The sequence below is a fragment of the Musca vetustissima genome, unplaced genomic scaffold (assembly GCF_032173495.1).
Source record: "Musca vetustissima isolate MV318-11 ecotype Yass unplaced genomic scaffold, APGP_CSIRO_Mvet_v1 utg25321, whole genome shotgun sequence".
Lineage (NCBI taxonomy): Eukaryota > Metazoa > Arthropoda > Insecta > Diptera > Muscidae > Musca > Musca vetustissima.
Window position 1 is genome coordinate 291,783 of NW_026880635.1, and position 20,575 is coordinate 312,357.

General features: G+C 38.2%; 1 protein-coding gene across 1 annotated transcript; it reads left to right on the top strand.

Moving 5' to 3' along the window:
• The first annotated feature begins 753 nt into the window (after positions 1–753).
• LOC133326367 (dynein axonemal heavy chain 12) lies at positions 754–18,607 on the top strand. The gene is made up of 11 exons (XM_061535019.1): positions 754–2,816; positions 5,302–5,482; positions 5,549–8,215; positions 8,273–8,587; positions 8,645–8,887; positions 10,513–10,740; positions 10,804–10,968; positions 11,044–15,526; positions 15,584–15,903; positions 17,321–18,066; positions 18,124–18,607. Exons 1-11 carry the CDS (start codon positions 754–756, stop codon positions 18,605–18,607), a joined length of 11,895 nt encoding a protein of 3,964 aa, XP_061391003.1.
• Positions 18,608–20,575: the final 1,968 nt, after the last annotated feature.

Genomic DNA, 20,575 nt, shown 5'->3' on the forward strand with positions numbered 1-20,575 from the left:
GAATATATATTTCGAGATTTTTGATATTTTCAGTTTTAACCGAACTTTCTCATCGAAATGACTGTAAAGGGCCCCATACACTATACATCATGCCGTACAGCATTTATCATAGTATTTGTTATTTTTTGAAAGTTTATTGATGTATGTGTGACACACACAATGCATGAAGAAAATCAAAATAGTTTTGATTTTGAAAATGAAACCCTATCAATCTGGTGAAAAATATTCATTTTGAAAGTTGGCAGTAAATAATTTTGTGTACAAAAATAATAGAATTGTGACGGAATAAAAAACAACTGAATTTACGACTCAAAATGCAATTTTTGGGACAAAAATCGATTTTTTTTTTGAATAGTGATTGAAGAGTTTGCCATACACTAGTCAATCTCACATATACGCAAAGGGGTTCATCGGCATGACGGCATGATTTATAGTGTATGGGCCCTTAATATCATATTCCGGCTTATTGGATGGCGGAAAATAATTTGTACCAACACCACATCCCTTAACGATACAACCCTTCCATCGTTGAACGTTACTTGGCAACCGGCATTGCCTAGCAGATTTTGTTGAATGGAAATAAACACCGGTAAAGAAATTTTATTTCAAAATAGAAAAAAACAAACAGAAGTGCTAACAAAGAAAAATGTCAATAATCGAAAATTATTAAAAAAAAATCATTTAAAAAAATTCAATTAAAACTTCGAAAAGAAGTTTGAAAAAGAAAAATCGAATAAATAAACCCAAACAAAAATGTTCACCCGCAAGTTGGAGCGAATGTATCACCCACCAGCCAATTTAGATCGTTACGACAATGAGGAATATATGAAAAACCCGCTGCTTAAATTCCATCTCTCCAAAGTCTATGAGAGAAGGCATCACACCTTTCTCAAATATCGGGCAGCAGAGGTAAAAATGAAATTGGCACGAAAACGATTACCACCCGAACCGGACATACGTTATCTGCCCGAATCACATTATGTTGATAATTTACGAAGATCTGTACGACAAATAACCGTACCAAAAATGTTAACACGCACCGAAAAGAAAATCCTTAGCTATGCTCCGCTGAGGCTAAAACAAAAATTACCAAATCTGGTGAAGCTCTATATGAAAGATGTTCACGATGAATTTGATCGGTTAATGAAAATCTATAGCATGAAAAAGATTTTGGTTAAACCCGAGCTACCACATGAAAATCCGGCAGATTTTGAATTACCAAAGGCCGATTTTCGTTTTACGTTGCCAGGGAAAACGAAGAACTATGAAAAATATGTTACAAATCGTAAGAGGATTGGTCAGAGGCTATTGATTTTGAAGCTACCCGTCAGGTTTGTTTTGAATTCCACGGAATTAGAATTTCCCGAATATTTGGTGATATTTGAACCTCTGCAAATTACTGTGGGTCAGGCTGCGGCGGTACAATTGGGCTTGGGTCAAAGGGAATGTATATCCCACAAGGCTCTGCTGAAATATTGTCGCACATCTTTAGATAATTATAATACCTTTTTGCGATGGACCTGGTATCCGAAAGTCATAAATACTCTACGCAGAATGCATCGGAAACGTGTGGCAACTCCAAAAATGTGGCCAATGATATTTCTGTGTATTGAAGGTCTCATTAATCGGCAAATGAATAATTTAAAGCAGCGTACCCTCAATGAACTGCTGAGGATATGTTCCGATGGTCAGACCATACCCATGTTGAGGCTCAATTTAATTTGCTACGAAGAAGGAGATGGCATAGATATCAGTCCCAGTTTGGAAGAAATCCAGGATACCTATGTCACCATTGTGCGTGAAATTGCCGAAGTGGGTAATCGCATGGAACCCATACAACCACAAATCGATCCCAGCACTGTCAATCAGGCTGCGGAATATTTACGCATCAATCTAAACGAGAATTATCTCAATGAATTTGTGGAGAGTCTGAAGAAAACCATTAGTCGAACCTATCAACCCATACAACAGTATCTACATAAATATCAACGTAAATATTATGGCCTATATAGTCAAGCGGTACGCGAGGATTTGGATCGTTTTCTGGCAGAGCCTAAGAAATTTGAAGAATATTTCAAGAAAATTGATTCCTACTTCGAATACATCAACATGTTGCGCAGTGAGCCGAAGCAGGATTATTTCCTGCTGGCCATAATTAATAACGAACAGTGTATCAAACTTTTACGACAGGTGGCAGATGGTTTGATAGCCCGTATCACTGCGGAAATTACCAAGGAGCATATTAAAACGGAATTAGCCATTTGTGCGGAATTTGAACATATCAAAGAGAAGGCATTGGAAATACCCAAGACCACAGAAGAACTTTTAGCTAGCTCCGAATACATGATATATGTTAAAAAGGAAAAACTTTTCGAATTACGTGATCGCATACAATATACCCTGCAAGTGGGTACAAACTTAGTGGAGTTATGTGAAATGTCTCCTTACCATTTCGATTTGACCATAAAGACCATTAATTGGTTAAATGACATCAATGAAATATGTGACTACAATGCATCACAACAGGAGAATTATAAATCTCTGTTTGAGGAACATCTCCAAGAAGTGGTGAAGAAGTTGAATGATGACATCGAAGAAATGATTCCAAAAATGACCATCATCAATGATATGAGTGATCCACAGAAATTTAAATCCTATTATATAATGTTACAGAATTTTATCGATCAGCTGAAAACCTTTGATGATTATGTGGCATGGATCAATAAGGAGGAGAAATTATTTAAAATTCCGCAAACGCAATATCCAACAATGGATGTACTGAAGACATTCGTATATCCCTTTGCAACGTTAATGAAGTAAGTCGATTTAAAATTAGATATTTTAAAAGTTAAACTTTTTTAAATTATATTGAATTTTTTAAAAGATATACACACCTATACGTCCCACATCGTATATTTCTTATAGGGAACCTTTCTATAGGGAACATTTCATTATTATCACAACAATGTTCCTATTTCGCTCTACTTTACTAATATTCGGGCTCATTTTTCTTCTCTCCCCCTCTCTTTTTTACAAAAACAAATGTATTTCTCCCAAGCAAAAACACCACCATTCATTGTTCGGCTGTTGTTGTTGTTGCAGCAGCCCTATTGCTTTTACACAATGGGCTGAGGTGATAGACGTTGGCCGAGAACGACTCGTGTCGTTTCGGATCGTAGACCTCTCTGTCGTGGAAACGGCTGTGTTTTGTTTTGGTAGCATTCTCCGCCTTTCTCCTTCACTTGGTGTTTTGTTATTTTCTTTATTTCAGACACTCCTACAGATCTATTCATTGGTGTTACAAAATTCGCATATGTATTTTCCAAATTATTTCGATGTAATAGGTTCAAGTTTTGAGTATTGAACATTTAACCGAAGTAGCTGCAATTTGGCACTCTCTGTGCTCGAAGGGATAAAAATCGCTTTGCAAAAGATCTTCGATTTTGGCATAACGCCCATATTAACAAAGAATTGAAGGTTTTAGCCGAATTTCCTCAATGAAGTGGTCGTAATTTGGAATTGTACATTTCTGTTGAATAAAAAACATCTTCCAAGAAACTTTTCATCATAAATCAATGTAATTTAATAGGCTCCATAGTCCGTCTTAATTATAGCTAAGTTGAAGTCCAGTTTTCCAGGTTTCTAAACCTGAGTTTCTGTAATTTGTAAGTTAATTTTCGCAGAGCATAAAAATCTACTAGCAGACACTTTACAATGACATATCCTCTATAAAAAGACCCAACCATTATAAGAAATATTGAATACACAACATATGGCGATTTCCAATAGTTGAATCAGTTATATTACTATTGAGAGGAGAATTATAGCTGGGTAAGGATTATCAGTGCCAGAAAGTTCCCTATGCTTATCGATATTTGGGCAATTGGTCATTACTTCATAGATATTACGTACATTCGTGAGGGCCTATCACATACATGATCAGAGGGTTTCTCAGATGACGGGTAAAACTGAAACATCCAAAGATTTGCCCTAATATTGGCGGTGCAATGTAAGGTCTTCAATGGTTCCGATTGCTTATATTTCAAAGCCACGGGCATAATTTTCAAACGCCTCGCTTCCAACGGTGAGCTTTGCATGAATGAAATGGAGGTTGTGTCTCGGTGGCTCAGCAATTGTTGCTACGCATTCAAGCTGTGCGAGCCAAAGCATATAAAGGTTCCGATAATTTAAAAAAAAAAAATCACATTACATTGTGATTCCCAAAAGTTGGCCCAGTTACGATAATATTAGAAAGAAGATGGTAGCTGGGGAAGGAATCGGAAAGCAAACAGTTTCCCATGACAATAAATATTTAGCAAATTCAGACAAAGTCGAAGCTCAGAAATATTGCCAACAACCTTTGAATATGCGATTATTTAGGAATATGTGATTAGTACACCAAATCATATCAAATTGTTTGGCATTATTGATGAAATCTGCTTGTATTCCTATGGTTTTGTAGGTGTCGGAAAATTAGCCATACAAATTGTTGCCACATATCGCCTATGTTCCGAACTGTTACCCATGGAAAATCATTGCGATTATTGTAATAATTAGGATTTTCGATAGTAATAATTAGGATTTTTAGGTTTGATAAGATAATCATCGAATTCAGTTGGGCGCCATTTTATGAATACTTGGAAAATGTGTTTAGTACACAAAATGTTATATAGTTATTTTACAGGTGTAATCGAATTGCGTTGGTCGCCATTTTATAAATCCTTGCACATTGTGATTAGTGCACCAAATTTTCATAGGATTACGACTTTATGCTCGAGAATAAGCCATAAAAATTGTCACCACATATCGCCTATGTTCCGAACAGTTATCCATGCAAAAAAAGGGCAGTGAAGACTGTCTTCTCCGTACGTGTTAAAGAAGCAATTTCTCAATGAGGTGGAAGATATTTGGCGTCTGCATTCCATGTGAAATAATTGTCTTTTGATGATTGAGGTACGTAGGATACTTTAAACTAATTGCTAGCAATATGGTTATTAGGGTTCTCAGATCTAAGCGAATAATCTTCAAATTCAGTTGGGCGCCATTTTATGAATCCTAGCAAAATGTGACATTTCAGGTCTAAGAGAATAATCTTCAAACTCAGTTGGACGCCATTTTATGAATCCTAGAAAAATGTGATTAATACACCGAATGTTAAAAGATTGCTTGTGCACGTTTTTTGCATTACAATGCCTTAGATACATCGTTAGAATAGATTTCGAAGTTTTATGTGAGACTGCTCAGAAATTTAAATATAAATAATTTTCGTATATGTATATATTCTCATTCCTCCTTAACTAGATTATGCATTAATTGGTTGCGTTATTATAATGTGTGGATGGATGGGCCGTTTGAATATTTGGAACCGAAATTTGTGGAATATACCACCGACAATTATCTCAAGGAGTTTCAAAAGAATCAGAAATACTATAGACAGAAGATCAAACAGGATCTCATTGACAATCCTGTGTGTAAATTTAAGGTAATACACCCTCAAAACAATAGTATCTTCTCTCAGTTAACTAATGTTAAATATTTCTACCTCCAGGGTCAAACGGAAGATCCCGATCCAAATAATCATCCAGTCCCATTGCGTCTGTGTTCTAAAATGATACAGTCGATCAAAGATTTCACCACCGGAGTGTTTATTGTCAACAACATGTGCAATCCGGCCTTGAGGAAACGTCACTGGAAGGAGATGTCCGAAATAGCCGGTTTCGATATTACACCCGATGCTGGAACAACTTTACGAAAAATTTTAAATTACAATTTGGATTCGAAATTGGATCAATTTGAAATAATAAGCATAAGTGCTAATAAAGAGCTACAACTGTGGAATAGTTTGCAGGCCATGATACATGAATGGGATACACGGGTGTTCCCCACAGGACCTTATAAGGAGACAGGAGTGCAGATACTTTCTAATTTAGATGATATACAAGCCCTTCTGGATGATCATATTTTGAAAACTTTGTCCATGAGAGGATCAGCCTTTATGAAGCCATGTGAAACGGAGGTTTTGGCTTGGTATGAGAAAATCAAGAGAGTCAATGAAACCCTGGATCAATGGGGTAAGGTGCAGGCGAACTTTTTATATTTGCTGCCGATATTTTCGTCCAAGGATATTGTGGCTCAAATGCCAGAGGAGGGAAGGCTTTTTAATATTGTGGAACAAACTTTTAGCCGAAATATGGCCATGATTTTGCGTCAACCCTTGGTTATGGAAACTGCACCGGCCCCAGGACTATTGGAGTCCCTTGTGAAGGCTGTGGAGCTGCTGGATGATATTACTAATGGCGTGAATAATTATTTGGAAAAGAAACGCTTGTATTTCCCACGCTTCTTCTTTCTCTCCAATGATGAAATGTTGGAAATTCTATCCGAGACCAAGGATCCCTTGAGAGTGCTACCGCATTTGAGTAAATGTTTTGAGGGCATCGATAGCTTGGAATTTGATCAAGAGAAAAATGTCATATCCATGATTAGTTCCGATAAGGAAGTGGTGAAATTTGTCGATGAGGTATCAACGGCAGCCGCAGGTGGCAGTGTGGAGAAATGGTTACTGGGTGTGGAAGAGGAAATGTTAAAGGCGGTGCGCCAACAAATGGCATGGTCTTATAAAAATTATCCCACATTGGAGCGATATGAATGGGTCTTAAATTGGCCACAGATGGTGGTGTTGTGTGTCTCACAAATCTATTGGGCCAGTAATGTTCATGGTAGTCTAAGGAAATCCGCAACAGATGCTTCGGCCATGCAGAATTTCTTCGAAGAGCTGAATGTGGATTTGCGGCAAATTGTGGATTTGGTGAGGTCGACAAAGATAAGCAATTTGAATCGCATTACCATAAAGTCCCTAATTGTCATCGATGTCCATGCCAAGGATGTGGTGGAGGAATTGATAAGGATGAAAATCAACAATGAATATGATTTCCAGTGGTTGGCCCAGTTACGTTACTATTGGGAGGAGGATGATAGTTGGGTGAGGATTATCAATGCCACTGTGCCCTATGCCAATGAATATTTGGGTAATTCAGATCGTTTGGTCATCACCCCTTTGACGGATAGATGTTATCGCACGTTGGTGGGTGCATACCAACTGCATTTAAATGGTGCGCCAGAAGGGCCGGCAGGTACGGGTAAAACGGAGACAACCAAAGATTTGGCCAAAGCATTGGCGGTACAATGTAAGGTCTTCAATTGTTCCGATGGCTTAGATTACAAGGCCATGGGTAAGTTTTTCAAAGGTCTCGCCTCCTGCGGTGCCTGGGCTTGCTTTGATGAATTTAATCGCATTGAATTGGAAGTGCTCTCCGTGGTGGCCCAGCAAATTTTACTAATCATTCAAGCAGTGCGGGCCAAGGCAGTGAAATTTGTTTTTGAAAATACCGAATTGACATTAAATCCTGCATGCTATGTTTGCATCACCATGAATCCCGGCTATGCGGGACGTTCGGAGTTGCCAGATAATTTAAAAGTTCTTTTCCGTTCGGTGGCCATGATGGTACCTGATTATGCGATGATTGGTGAAATCTCTTTGTATTCCTATGGCTTTGTGGATGCCCGAAAATTAGCCATTAAAATTGTCACAACCTATCGTCTATGTTCCGAACAATTGTCCATGCAAAATCATTACGATTATGGTATGAGGGCAGTGAAGACCGTGCTCTCCGCATGTGGTAACATAAAGAAGCAATTCCCAAATGAGGTGGAAGATATTTTGCTGCTACGCTCCCTTATCGATGTAAATCTACCGAAATTTATGTCATTTGATATACCTTTGTTTGAGGGTATTATATCGGATATATTCCCTGGAATTGAACTACCTTCAATAGATTATAGTCTCATTGAGGGTGAATTCTATAGATTTTGTGAGGAAATGGATTTGGAACCGGCGCAAAGTTTCCTCATCAAGGTGATACAGACGTATGAGATGATTATTGTGAGGCATGGTTTTATGTTGGTCGGAGATCCAATGGCTGGTAAAAGTAAAACATTGGAGATTTTGGCGAAAATTTTATCAGCCCTGAAAGAGAAGGCCTCAGATAAAAGTCCCTATTATCAACATGTTCAAATGGGTATTATGAATCCCAAGTCAATTACCATGAATCAGTTATATGGTTCCTTTGATCCGGTGTCTTACGAATGGACAGATGGTCTGGTGGCCAGAATTTTTAGGGAATTTGCAATGACACCAACACCGGATAGGAAGTGGGTAAGTGGGATAATAAAGAATGTACCAAAATAATTATAAAATGTGTCCCCCCTTTAGGTTGTCTTCGATGGTCCCGTCGATGCCGTTTGGATTGAAAATATGAACACCGTTTTGGATGACAATAAAAAATTGTGTCTAACCTCCGGCGAAGTCATTACCATGACCAAAGAAATGTCAATGATATTTGAGGTAATGGATTTGTCACAAGCCTCCCCTGCCACGGTATCACGTTGTGGCATGATCTATATGGAACCGGCCTCCTTGGGTTGGCGTGCCTTTGCCAACTCGTGGCTAAAACGTGCCGATAAACGTTGGGCCGATGAGGAGAATTCACCATATGTCCTAGCATTGTTTTCATGGTTATTGGAACCGGTAGGAAAAAGGGTTTCAGTTAAAAAAAATATTTCTAAATTTGTGTTCCATTTTTAGTGCCAGGATTTTATACGCAAGCAGTGCGTTCAATATTTGAAACCCGGTGAATTTAATCGCCTGCAGACAACCTTCGATATATTTGATATGTGTCTACATGAGGCCATTGAAGAAAATCCCGATGATTATCAAAAATATCTGCCCATGTATTTCCAGGCTGCCATAACTTATGGTATAGTTTGGGGTATTGCTGGGATTTTGGATAACAGATCACGCGAGAAATTTGATAAGTTTTATAGAGAGGTAAGTTTTTTGTCGAAGTTTTTATTAATTCGAATATTTTTATTCACCAAGAGAGACAAACTGGTTGAGAATGAAATATGTAAAAACTCCGTTAAATTAGCGGGGCTGGACTATGTCATTGTGAATTATCTGCTATCCGAAAAATTTAAATATGAACCAAATTACAGACATTGAGATCGTAAAACTGGGATAGGATCATCAACATATATAGATGTTCTCAATTTCTTTTTTGCCGCTGATAGTTTGGCTTTTTAGGCGCCACAATTTTGACATGATCGTAAAAATCCATGGCAATTACGAAATCGGGATTTAAGTCCTTGTGTTGCATAAAATCTTTGCGTATCTTTTCGAATAGCAATAGTTTCGAAATTTATAATTCATGGCCGAGAGATAGGCAATAATACCGCAGGAAAGTAAAATATCTGCCGGTAAATGGTCATACACCTGCAAATCATCGGCATCTTTGGTCCATCAGGACTTTTCACCACCCAAACCATCAATTAAGGATTTTGCCCTCGCTAATTTATCCTGACATAGATCTGCTTCATCTTGTGTCCTTTTCATTTCCATGTTGACCTTTTGCAGGTCTTCATTTAAATTTGTCACCTTGGCCACCAACATGGCTGTCAACTCCCGCTTCTCATTCAAGAAGGTCATGGTGTCGGCATATTCCTTTTCGACCTCTGCCAATTTAGACTTTTTCGGAGCCACAATTTTCGCCACATGATCATACAAGTCCATGGTAATTATCCATTGACACAGTACAATTCTTGCTTTGCAGCACTGGAAACCTTGGCCACAATACTGAAATTGAAGTCCTTGTGTGGTGCAAAATCTTTGCGTATCTTTTTCATAATATCCGGATTAATGTTATTCTTATCAACATTCTTGAGGGATTGCAGGAAATTCAAATATCCTAGGATACGTTTAATGGGACCCCCAATAATCATTATCTCCCAGAAATTCTGTGACACCTTACCCGCCGTGGTGTGGAAATATTGGCATGTATCCACAATAGCCTGTTTCATATTGTCCGTAGGCACCCTCACATTTTCCAAAGAGATTTTGGCAATCATTTGCCAAGCCTCCTCCGGTCAACTTTGATACCAACCTATGGTACAACAATTCACCAGGGGAGGATATAGTCCGGCTATGTCAAAACATGAACCCATATCGAAATGTGTTGGCAAAGACGCTTTCCAAATCTCCTGTTTTCATGAATGGCATAAATGTTTAGAACCTCACCCTGATTTAAAAGGCAATCGATATCTTGAAAAATAATTTCACTTTAATTTCTCAATCATCAAGAAGGCGGTATGTTTATCTATACCCCCAGCCTCCATGAGGACACTTTTCAAATCACCATTTTCTGCGAAGATATTTTTTGCTACTCAAGGACCCTGAATGTCAAATTGCAGCCACTTCGGTTAAAAACATTGAAAATAAAAAAATGGACAATGGTATGAGGGCTAAAACAAATCGTGGATCCATTTCAAATGCCAAACATCTTTTGAGTAGTATCAGTGTGTGTCCAAAATGCCAAAGCGAACTCTTTTGTAATTTGTTGAAATATGCGATTTCCCACGAATATTCCGAGGTTAATAATATAAAGTTTTAATTTCCAGCTATGGACCAACGAGGAAACCATACCCGAAGCTATCGGTAAATTGGATATATCCATGCCCTTGGAAGGTCTCTTGGTGGACTATATGTATATATTCAAGCAAAGAGGTTCATGGCGTTCATGGAATGATATTGCCAAGAGGCTGGAAGTGGAGGAGACCTCACTTGGTGTTCAGGTGCCAACTATAGATACGGCACGGTATATGCATTTGCTTAAAATGCATATTGATGTGAGTAGTTCTCACAAAATAACCTCACTTACAATAAATATTTAAAAAAATTTTAATTTTCAGCACAAAAAGAAAATCCTGTTGGTTGGACCCACCGGAACCGGAAAAACTGTGTATATACAAAATTATCTTATGAATAAATTGGATGGTGAGGCCTATGAGACGGCGTTTATGACATTCACGGTGATGATTTCGGCAAATCAGACGCAAGACTTACTGATTTCCAAGGTATGATAAAAAAGGGATTTGGCGCCCAACGTGGGTTTTACTTTAAATTTATTAATTTTTTGGTTTCTTTTCCAGTTACAAAAATGGAAACGTGGTATTTATGGTGCCCCTAAAGGCAAACAGACCGTATTATTTGTCGACGACTTGAGTATGCCTATGAAAGAGGAATATGGCGCCCAACCTCCACTAGAGCTGCTGCGACAATATTTCGATTATGGTCATGTTTATGATTTGAGAGATAGCACCAAGGTGTTTATACACAATTTGATATTTGTGAGTGCATGTGGCCTGCCGGGTGGAAGTCGTCAGGATGTCTATGCCCGCTTTCTCAATCATTTCAATATCTTTTCGATTGATACCTTTAGTGATGAGACGATGAATCGGATTTTTGTTAATGTCCTTCTGAATGGTCTAAGAAAAACTGGTCATGGTAGTGATGTTTTTGGCATGGCCAATGCCATCGTCTCGGCTACTCAGCATATTTATAAATTGGTCCAGACCGAAATGCGGGCCACCCCGGCCAAGAGTCATTATATTTTCAATTTGCGTGATATAGCCCGCGTAGTGACGGGATGTTCTTTGTTACGCAAAGAGTCCGTGAGTGATAAGAAGATGTTTATACGCCTATGGTATCATGAGGCCATGAGGATATTTTATGATCGGCTAATTGATGATGATGATCGGCGTTGGATGTTCCAGAAGTTGAATGACTGCATTCGATTGCATTTCAAGGAGAAGTTGGATGTGGCTTTGGAACAATATCACACCGAGTTACAGACAGGTGATCGGATTTTCACTATGGATGGGGCGAATCTCATCTTTTTTGGTGTGTACTTTGATGAAGATTCGGTGGCGGATGAGCGGCGCTATGAAGAGGTGGCCAATATTGAGAGTCTGTACAAATTTGCTTCGAGCAGTTTGGAGGATTATAATTCTACACGAAGATCCAAAATGGATATCATACTGTTCACCTTTGCCCTGCAACATTTGAATCGGATTTGTCGTATTTTATCTATCAGCGGGGCCAGTGCCTTGCTAATAGGCTTGGGAGGTTCGGGACGACAGTCTCTAACCAAATTAGCCACAAATATGGTACAGACATCATTTTTCCAACCGGAAATTACCAAAAATTATGGTCCCAATGATTGGCATGATGATTTGAAAAGTGTTCTGAAGGAGGCGGGTGGTATGGATAAACATACCGCATTCTTGATGACTGAGAATCAAATCAAAATGGAATTATTTTTACAAGACATCGATTGTCTGCTGAATCAGGGAGAGGTTCCGAATATTTATGCCATTGATGAGAAACAGGAGATCTTGGAAATGGTGCGTCTGGCGGCCCAGGGTGGCAATCGGAATATTGATATCTCACCTCTACAGGTGTTTTCATTTTTTGTAAATCGCTGCAAACGGAAGCTGCACATAATTTTGTGCCTCTCCCCTATTGGGGATAGTTTGAGAACAAGGGTAAGATTATATCCCTCCCTGGTGAATTGTTGTACCATAGATTGGTATCAAAGTTGGCCGGAGGAGGCCTTGCAAATGATTGCCAAAATCTCGCTGGAAAATGTAAGGGTGCCTACGGACAACATGAAACAGGCCATTGTGGAGACATGTCAATATTTCCATACCACGGCGGGTAAGGTGTCACAGAACTTCTGTGAGATAACCGGAAGGCATATTTATCTCACCAATGCCTCATTCCTCGAATTGATACAATCCTTCCAAACCGTCATGGAACGAAAACAGAAAGAGGTTATGGATTCGAAATTGCGTTATATTGGAGGTTTAGATACCCTGGCCAGTGCAGCGGAAGCCATTGCGGTAATGCAAAAAGAACTGAATGCCTTGCAACCGAAGCTATTAGATATGGCAGAGAATTCGCGGAAAATGATGTTGGAAATTAACAAGGAGACCATTGCGGCCCAGGCTGCTGCAGAACAGGTGAAAAAGGATGAGGTGGTGGCCTCCATACAGGCTGAAGCGGCCCAGGATCTGAAAAATGAATGTGAAAAAGATTTGGCCCAGGCCATTCCCGTGCTCGAAGAAGCTCTACAGGCGTTGAATACCCTAAAACCCACCGATATTACCCTGGTCAAATCAATGAAAAATCCACCCTCGGTTATCAAATTGGTTATGGCTGCTGTATGTGTCATTAAGGGTATACCCTCAGATCGCATTGCTGATCCTGCCACAGGGAAAATGGTTAACGATTATTGGGGCCCCAGTAAACGTATCCTGGGAGATTTAAATTTCCTTCAGTCCCTGAAAGATTTTGATAAGGACAATATTAATCCGGATATTATGAAAAAGATACGCAAAGATTTTATACCACACAAGGACTTCAATCCAAGTATTGTGGCCAAGGCTTCGAGTGCTGCCAAGGGTCTGTGTCAATGGATAATTGCCATGGATTTGTATGATCATGTGGCGAAAATTGTGGCTCCGAAAAAGGCGAAATTGGCAGCGGCCGAAAAAGAATATGCCGACACCATGACCTTTTTGAATGAGAAGCGAGAATTGACCGCCATGTTGGAGGCCAAGGTGGCCAAGTTAAATGAGGACCTGGAAAAGGCCAATATGGAAATGAAAAGGACCCAAGATGAGGCAGATCTATGTCAGGATAAATTGACACGGGCAAAATCCTTAATTGATGGGTTGGGTGGTGAGAAGTCGCGATGGACCAAGGCTGCCGATGATTTGCAGATTTTGTATGACCATTTACCGGGAGATATTTTACTTTCATGTGGTATTATCGCCTATCTCTCGGCCATGAATTATAAATTTCGAACCAATTGTGTGCAGGACTGGTATGAAAAGTGTGTGGACAAGGAGATACCCGTTTCGGAGGGCTACAACATACTCAAAGCCCTCGGGGTGGAAATACAAATACAAAATTGGAATATCAATGGCCTGCCGAATGATATTTTCTCCACCGAAAATGCCATTATATCGGCAAATTCAAGTCGCTACAGTCTTTTCATTGATCCTCAGGGTCAGGCAAATTATTGGTTGAAAAATATGGAACGAAAAAATCGTCTGAGTTGTGTGAAATTCAATCAAGCCAATTATATGAAAATCATTGCCGAAGCCATGGAGTACGGGTATCCGGTAATTATTGAAAATATCCTGGAAGAACTGGAGGTCCCATTGGACCCTATATTATTGAAAAAGACTTTCGTGCAAGGTGGTCAAAAGTATATCAGTCTGGGTGATAACATCGTCCCCTTGCATCCGAATTTTCGGCTCTATATGACCTGCAACTTAAGGAATCCTCACTTTTTACCCGAAACCTTTAATAAGGTGACGATCATAAATTTTGCTCTGACACAAAATGCCCTGGAAGATCAGCTGCTAAGTATTGTGGTGGCCAAGGAGAGACCAGATTTACAGGAGCTACGAATGACCCTAACAGCTGAGGCAGCTAAAAATAAGTCGGCCCTCATTGATGCGGAAAATATGATTTTGAAAACGTTGACCTGTTCGGAGGGGGATATTTTGGAAAATGAGGGAGCCATACAAATTCTGGGGGAATCTCAGACCCTCTCCACCGATATTGCGGCGAAGCAGGAAGCCTCCGTCGAAACAACTGCCAAAATTGAGGCCTTCCGTTTGAACTATAAGCCAGTGGCAATACATTCGTCCATACTCTATTATTCCATTACCGATCTTCCCAACATCGATCCCATGTATCAATTTTCGTTGAGTTGGTACATCAATCTCTATGTCTATTCCATAGAGACCGCAAATAAATCCAAAGATTTACCTCGACGCATCAAGTTCCTGGTCGATGCGGTTAGTAAAAATCTCTACAACACTGTTTGCCGTTCCATTTTCGAAAAGGATAAACTGCTGTTCTCCTTTATATTGTGTACGCGGATTCTTCTCGGTAACAATCAAATTCAGATGCGTCACTTATCACATCTCCTAACTACGGCCAAGGAAACTGCAGGCAGCCAACAGGCCAACCCTGATCCGACTTGGATAAATGAAAATATTTGGTCCAATGTTCTGCGTTTGGAGGAATTCCCTGAACTCAAGGGAATTGTTAGCTCATTTAGAACAAATTCCTCTGCCTGGAAGCGAATTTATGATCATGTCGAGCCGGAATTACAACCCCTACCGGATGGTTGGCAAAATCGCACAACCCGCTTTGAGAAAATCATAATTTTGAAATGTCTACGGCCGGATAAGGTATTCTTGGCCATTAGGAATTTCATTGCCGCAGAAATTGGTCCACAATTTGTAACACCTCCGGATTTTGATATTAGCAAATCCTACATCGAATCTACCGCATTGACACCTTTGATATTTATACTATCACCGGGAGCAGATCCTTTGGGATCGCTGCTCTCCTTTGCCGAAAAAATGGGTCATGACGAAAATTTCCAAAGTATTTCGTTGGGTCAAGGTCAGGGACCGATTGCTCAGAATTTAATTAAAAATGCCCAGGAAATGGGTCACTGGGTGTGCCTGCAGAATTGTCATCTGGCTGCATCATGGATGCCCAAATTGGAATATCTATGGGAGAATATGGACACGTTCAATACGTCACGTGAGTAGGACGCATACACACATACCTATAGATTTTATATTTTAAATATTTTTCCAGCCTCCTTCCGCCTGTGGCTGACCAGTTACCCTACACCTCAATTCCCAGTGGCCTTGTTGCAGAATGGTGTCAAGATGACAAATGAACCTCCGACGGGCTTGAAAGAGAACATTATGCGTTCTTATAATTCGGAGCCAATAAATGATCCTACATTTTATACGGGTGTGGGGAAGCAGGATCGTGCCTTTACACGATTATTGTTCGGTATCTGCTTCTTTCATGCTGTGGTACAGGAGAGGCGTAAATATGGGCCCCTGGGTTGGAATATATCCTATGGGTTCAATGAGTCCGATTTACAGATATCGGTGCTACAATTGAGTGTAAGTAGAATAGAAGCCATCTCTGAGGGTCTAGCTGAATATTTTTTCATGGACTTTCAGATTGATAACCGTGATTTTTCAGGAATATTTTTTAATGGACCTTCAGATCGATAAGCTTGGATTTCTTAAAGAATATTTTTCATAGGACCTTCAGATCATAAGCGTGGATTTTTTAAAGAATATTTTTCATAGGACCTTCAGATCATAAGCGTGGATTTTTTAAAGAATATTTTTCATAGGACCTTCAGATCATAAGCGTGGATTTTTTAAAGAATATTTTTCAAGGGACCTTCAGATCATAAGCGTGGATTTTTTAAAGAATATTTTTCATAGGACCATCAGATCAAAAGCGTGGATTTTTTAAAAAATATTTTTCATAGGACCTTCAGATCATAAGCATGGATTTTTTAAAAAATATTTTTCATAGGACCATCAGATCAAAAGCGTGGATTTTTTAAAGAATATTTTTCATAAGACCTTCAGATCATAAGCGTGGATTTTTTAAAGAATATTTTTCATAGGATCTTTAGATCATGAGCGTGGATTTTTTAAAGAATATTTTTCATAGGACCTTCAGATCATAAGCGTGGATTTTTTAAAGAATATTTTTCAGATCATAAGCGTGGATTTTTTAAAGAATATTTTTCAGATCATAAGCGTGGATTTTTTAAAGAATATTTTTCAGATCATAAGCGTGGATTTTTTAAAGAATATTTTTCAGATCATAAGCGTGGATTTTTTAAAGAATATTTTTCATAGGACCTTCAGATCATAAGCGTGGATTTTTTAAAGAATATTTTTCATAGGACCTTCAGAGCTTTAAGCGGGGGTTTTTTAAAGAATATTTTTCATAGGACCTTCAGATCATAAACGTGGATTTTTTAAAGAATATTTTTCAAGGGACCTTCAGATCATAAGCGTGGATTTTTTAAAGGATATTTTTCATAGGACCTTCAGATCATAAGCGTGGGGTTTTTTAAAGAATATTTTTCATAGGACCTTCAGAGCTTTAAGCGGGGGTCTTTTAAAGAATATTTTTCATAGGACCTTCAGAGCTTTAAGCGGGGGTTTTTTAAAGAATATTTTTCATATGACCTTCAGAGCTTTAAACGGGGGTTTTTTAAAGAATATTTTTCATAGGACCTTCAGAGCTTTAAGCGGGGATTGTTTAAAGAATATTTTCCAAAGAACCTTCAGAGCTTTTAGTGGGGATTTTTTAAAGAATATTTATTAAAGGACCTTTCGAGCTTTAAGCAGGGATTTTTAAAGAATATTTTTCATTGATCTTCAGAACAATATGCGTGGATAGTTATAAGTCTGAATTTTCTCAATAAATTTTTGAAAGGGCTCTAAAAGTTCTGAACCAGATTTAAAAGAAAAGACCTACTGAACTATATTTTTAATTTTATTTTTTCAGATGCTTCTAAATCAATATGACCATGTCCCCTATGATGCCATTGGTTACCTAACTGCCGAGTGTAATTATGGTGGTCGTGTCACAGATACCTGGGATCGTCGTGCCATTGTCACCATACTAGCCGACTATGTTAATCATGAAGTTGTAACTGATAATCGCTACAAATTTGCCACCGATGACAGCTTCACTGTGCCTCGCAAGACAGAACATCGTGAAATTTTACGTTATGTGGATGAGAATTTTCCCAGCTTGGCTGCACCGGAAGTTTATGGTCTGCATGCCAATTCGGGCATTACAAGGGATTTACAAACCACCAAAACATTGATGGATTCAATGATTTTGATATTGGGTAGTGAGGTGACCTCAGGTGGTGAAGGTTCACAAAATGCCGATCAACAACTATTGGAAACGGTGAAAGAAATTGTCACAAAAATGCCCGCCAATATGGATGTGGAGGGTGCTAAGAAGAAATACCCGGTGGATTATAATGAATCTATGAACACAGTTATTACCCAGGAAATGGAGAGGTTTTTGAAGTTGCAATTGGAAATTAGAGCATCCTGCAGGGATATTGAGCAAGCGGTTCATGGAATAATAGTTATGACCCCTGAGCTGGAAGGTGTTATAAATTCAATTAAATTGAATCGCATACCGACCAAATGGATGAAGAAATCATATCCAAGTTTAAAGCCCTTGGCTTCGTATGTACAAGATTTGTTTAAGCGACTCAATTGGTTGCATGATTGGTAAGTGGAAGTAGTTTTAAGAGAGGATATATCCCTAATTTGTGTGACTATTTCCAGGCACCACAATAACAAACCCCCCACCTTTTGGATATCCGGTTTCTTTTTTACCCAAGCTTTCCTCACGGGGGCAATGCAAAATTATGCCCGCAAATATAAAATACCCATTGACACACTGACTTTTGATCATCAGGTTTTGGATGAGGATCATCGGGATCAACCCCCGGATGATGGTGTCTACATTAATGGTCTGTTTTTGGAGGGTGCCCGATGGAATTGGCAAGAACGTATTTTAGATGAACAGCTGCCAAAGGTCTTAATCTATCCCATGCCGGCGATTTATCTCATCCCCACCACAATTTATGACCTCAAGGAGGGTAATCGTTATAAAAGTCCCCTCTATAAGACTGCCGAACGTAAAGGAACTCTATCGACGACCGGTCATTCAACGAATTATGTTATACCAGTATTTTTGAATACGAAAATCAAGCCATCACATTGGGTAAAACGTAGTGCTGCCCTGATTTGTCAAACAAGTGATTAGAGATGAGACTGAAGAATCGATGAAAAATTAATTATATATTCCGTTATTCTATTTTATACATAACCTTAAAAATAAATACATTTTTTAAAAAGTTAATTCTACTTGGATTTTTGCAATACTTTTTTCATAGACTTTCAAGTCAATAAGAATATTTTTTCATGGGCCTTCAGAGCAATAAGCTTAAATTTTTAAAGAATATTTTTCATGGACCTTCAGACCAATAAGCGTGGATTTTTTAAAGAATATTTTTTCATGGACCTTCAGACCAATAAGCGTGGATTTTTTAAAGAATATTTTTTCATGGACCTTCAGACCAATAAGCGTGGATTTTTTAAAGAATATTTTTTCATGGACCTTCAGACCAATAAGCGTGGATTTTTTAAAGAATATTTTTTCATGGACCTTCAGACAAATAAGCGTGGATTTTTTAGGGAATATTTTTTCATGGACCTTCAGACCAATAAGCATGGATTTTTTAAAGAATATTTTTTCATGGACCTTCAGACCAATAAGCGTGGATTTTTTAAAGAATATTTTTTCATGGACCTTTAGACCAATAAGCGTGGATTTTTTAAAGAATATTTTTTCATGGACCTTCAATAAGCGTGGATTTTTTAAAGAATATTTTTTCATGGATCTTCAGACCAATAAGCGTGGATTTTTTAAAGAATATTTTTTCATGGACCTTCAATAAGCGTGGATTTTTTAAAGAATATTTTTTCATGGACCTTCAATAAGCGTGGATTTTTTAAAGAATATTTTTTCATGGATCTTCAGACCAATAAGCGTGGATTTTTTAAAGAATATTTTTTCATGGACCTTCAATAAGCGTGGATTTTTTAAAGAATATTTTTTCATGGACCTTCAATAAGTGTGGATTTTTTAAAGAAATTTTTTTCATGGACCTTCAATAAGCGTGGATTTTTTAAAGAATATTTTTTCATGGACCTTCAATAAGCGTGGATTTTATAAAGAATATTTTTTCATGGACCTTCAGACCAATAAGCGTGGATTTTTTAAAGAATATTTTTTCATGGACCTTCAGACCAATAAGCGTGGATTTTTTAAAGAATATTTTTTCATGGACCTTCAGACCAATAAGCGTGGATTTTTTAAAGAATATTTTTTCATGGACCTTCAGACCAATAAGCGTGGATTTTTTAAAGAATATTTTTTCATGGACCTTCAGACCAATAAGCGTGGATTTTTTAAAGAATATTTTTTCATGGACCTTCAGACCAATAAGCGTGGATTTTTTAAAGAATATTTTTTCATGGACCTTCAGACCAATAAGCGTGGATTTTTTAAAGAATATTTTTTCATGGACCTTCAGACCAATAAGCGTGGATTTTTTAAAGAATATTTTTTCATGGACCTTCAGACCAATAAGCGTGGATTTTTTAAAGAATATTTTTTCATGGACCTTCAGACCAATAAGCGTGGATTTTTTAAAGAATATTTTTTCATGGACCTTCAGACCAATAAGCGTGGATTTTTTAAAGAATATTTTTTCATGGACCTTCAGACCAATAAGCGTGGATTTTTTAAAGAATATTTTTTCATGGACCTTCAGACCAATAAGCGTGGATTTTTTAAAGAATATTTTTTCATGGACCTTCAGACCAATAAGCGTGGATTTTTTAAAGAATATTTTTTCATGGACCTTCAGACCAATAAGCGTGGATTTTTTAAAGAATATTTTTTCATGGACCTTCAGACCAATAAGCGTGGATTTTTTAAAGAATATTTTTTCATGGACCTTCAGACCAATAAGCGTGGATTTTTTAAAGAATATTTTTTCATGGACCTTCAGACCAATAAGCGTGGATTTTTTAAAGAATATTTTTTCATGGACCTTCAGACCAATAAGCGTGGATTTTTTAAAGAATATTTTTTCATGGACCTTCAGACCAATAAGCGTGGATTTTTTAAAGAATATTTTTTCATGGACCTTCAGACCAAAAGTGT

Coding starts and splice junctions, on each gene's coding strand:
- LOC133326367 (XM_061535019.1), top strand. CDS start 754: ATGTTCACCCGCAAGTTGGAGCGAATGTATCACCCACCAGCCAATTTA. Junction 8,888..10,512: donor TTGATAAGTTTTATAGAGAG/GTAAGTTTTTTG, acceptor TTTAATTTCCAG/CTATGGACCAACGAGGAAAC. Junction 15,904..17,320: donor TATCGGTGCTACAATTGAGT/GTAAGTAGAATA, acceptor TTATTTTTTCAG/ATGCTTCTAAATCAATATGA.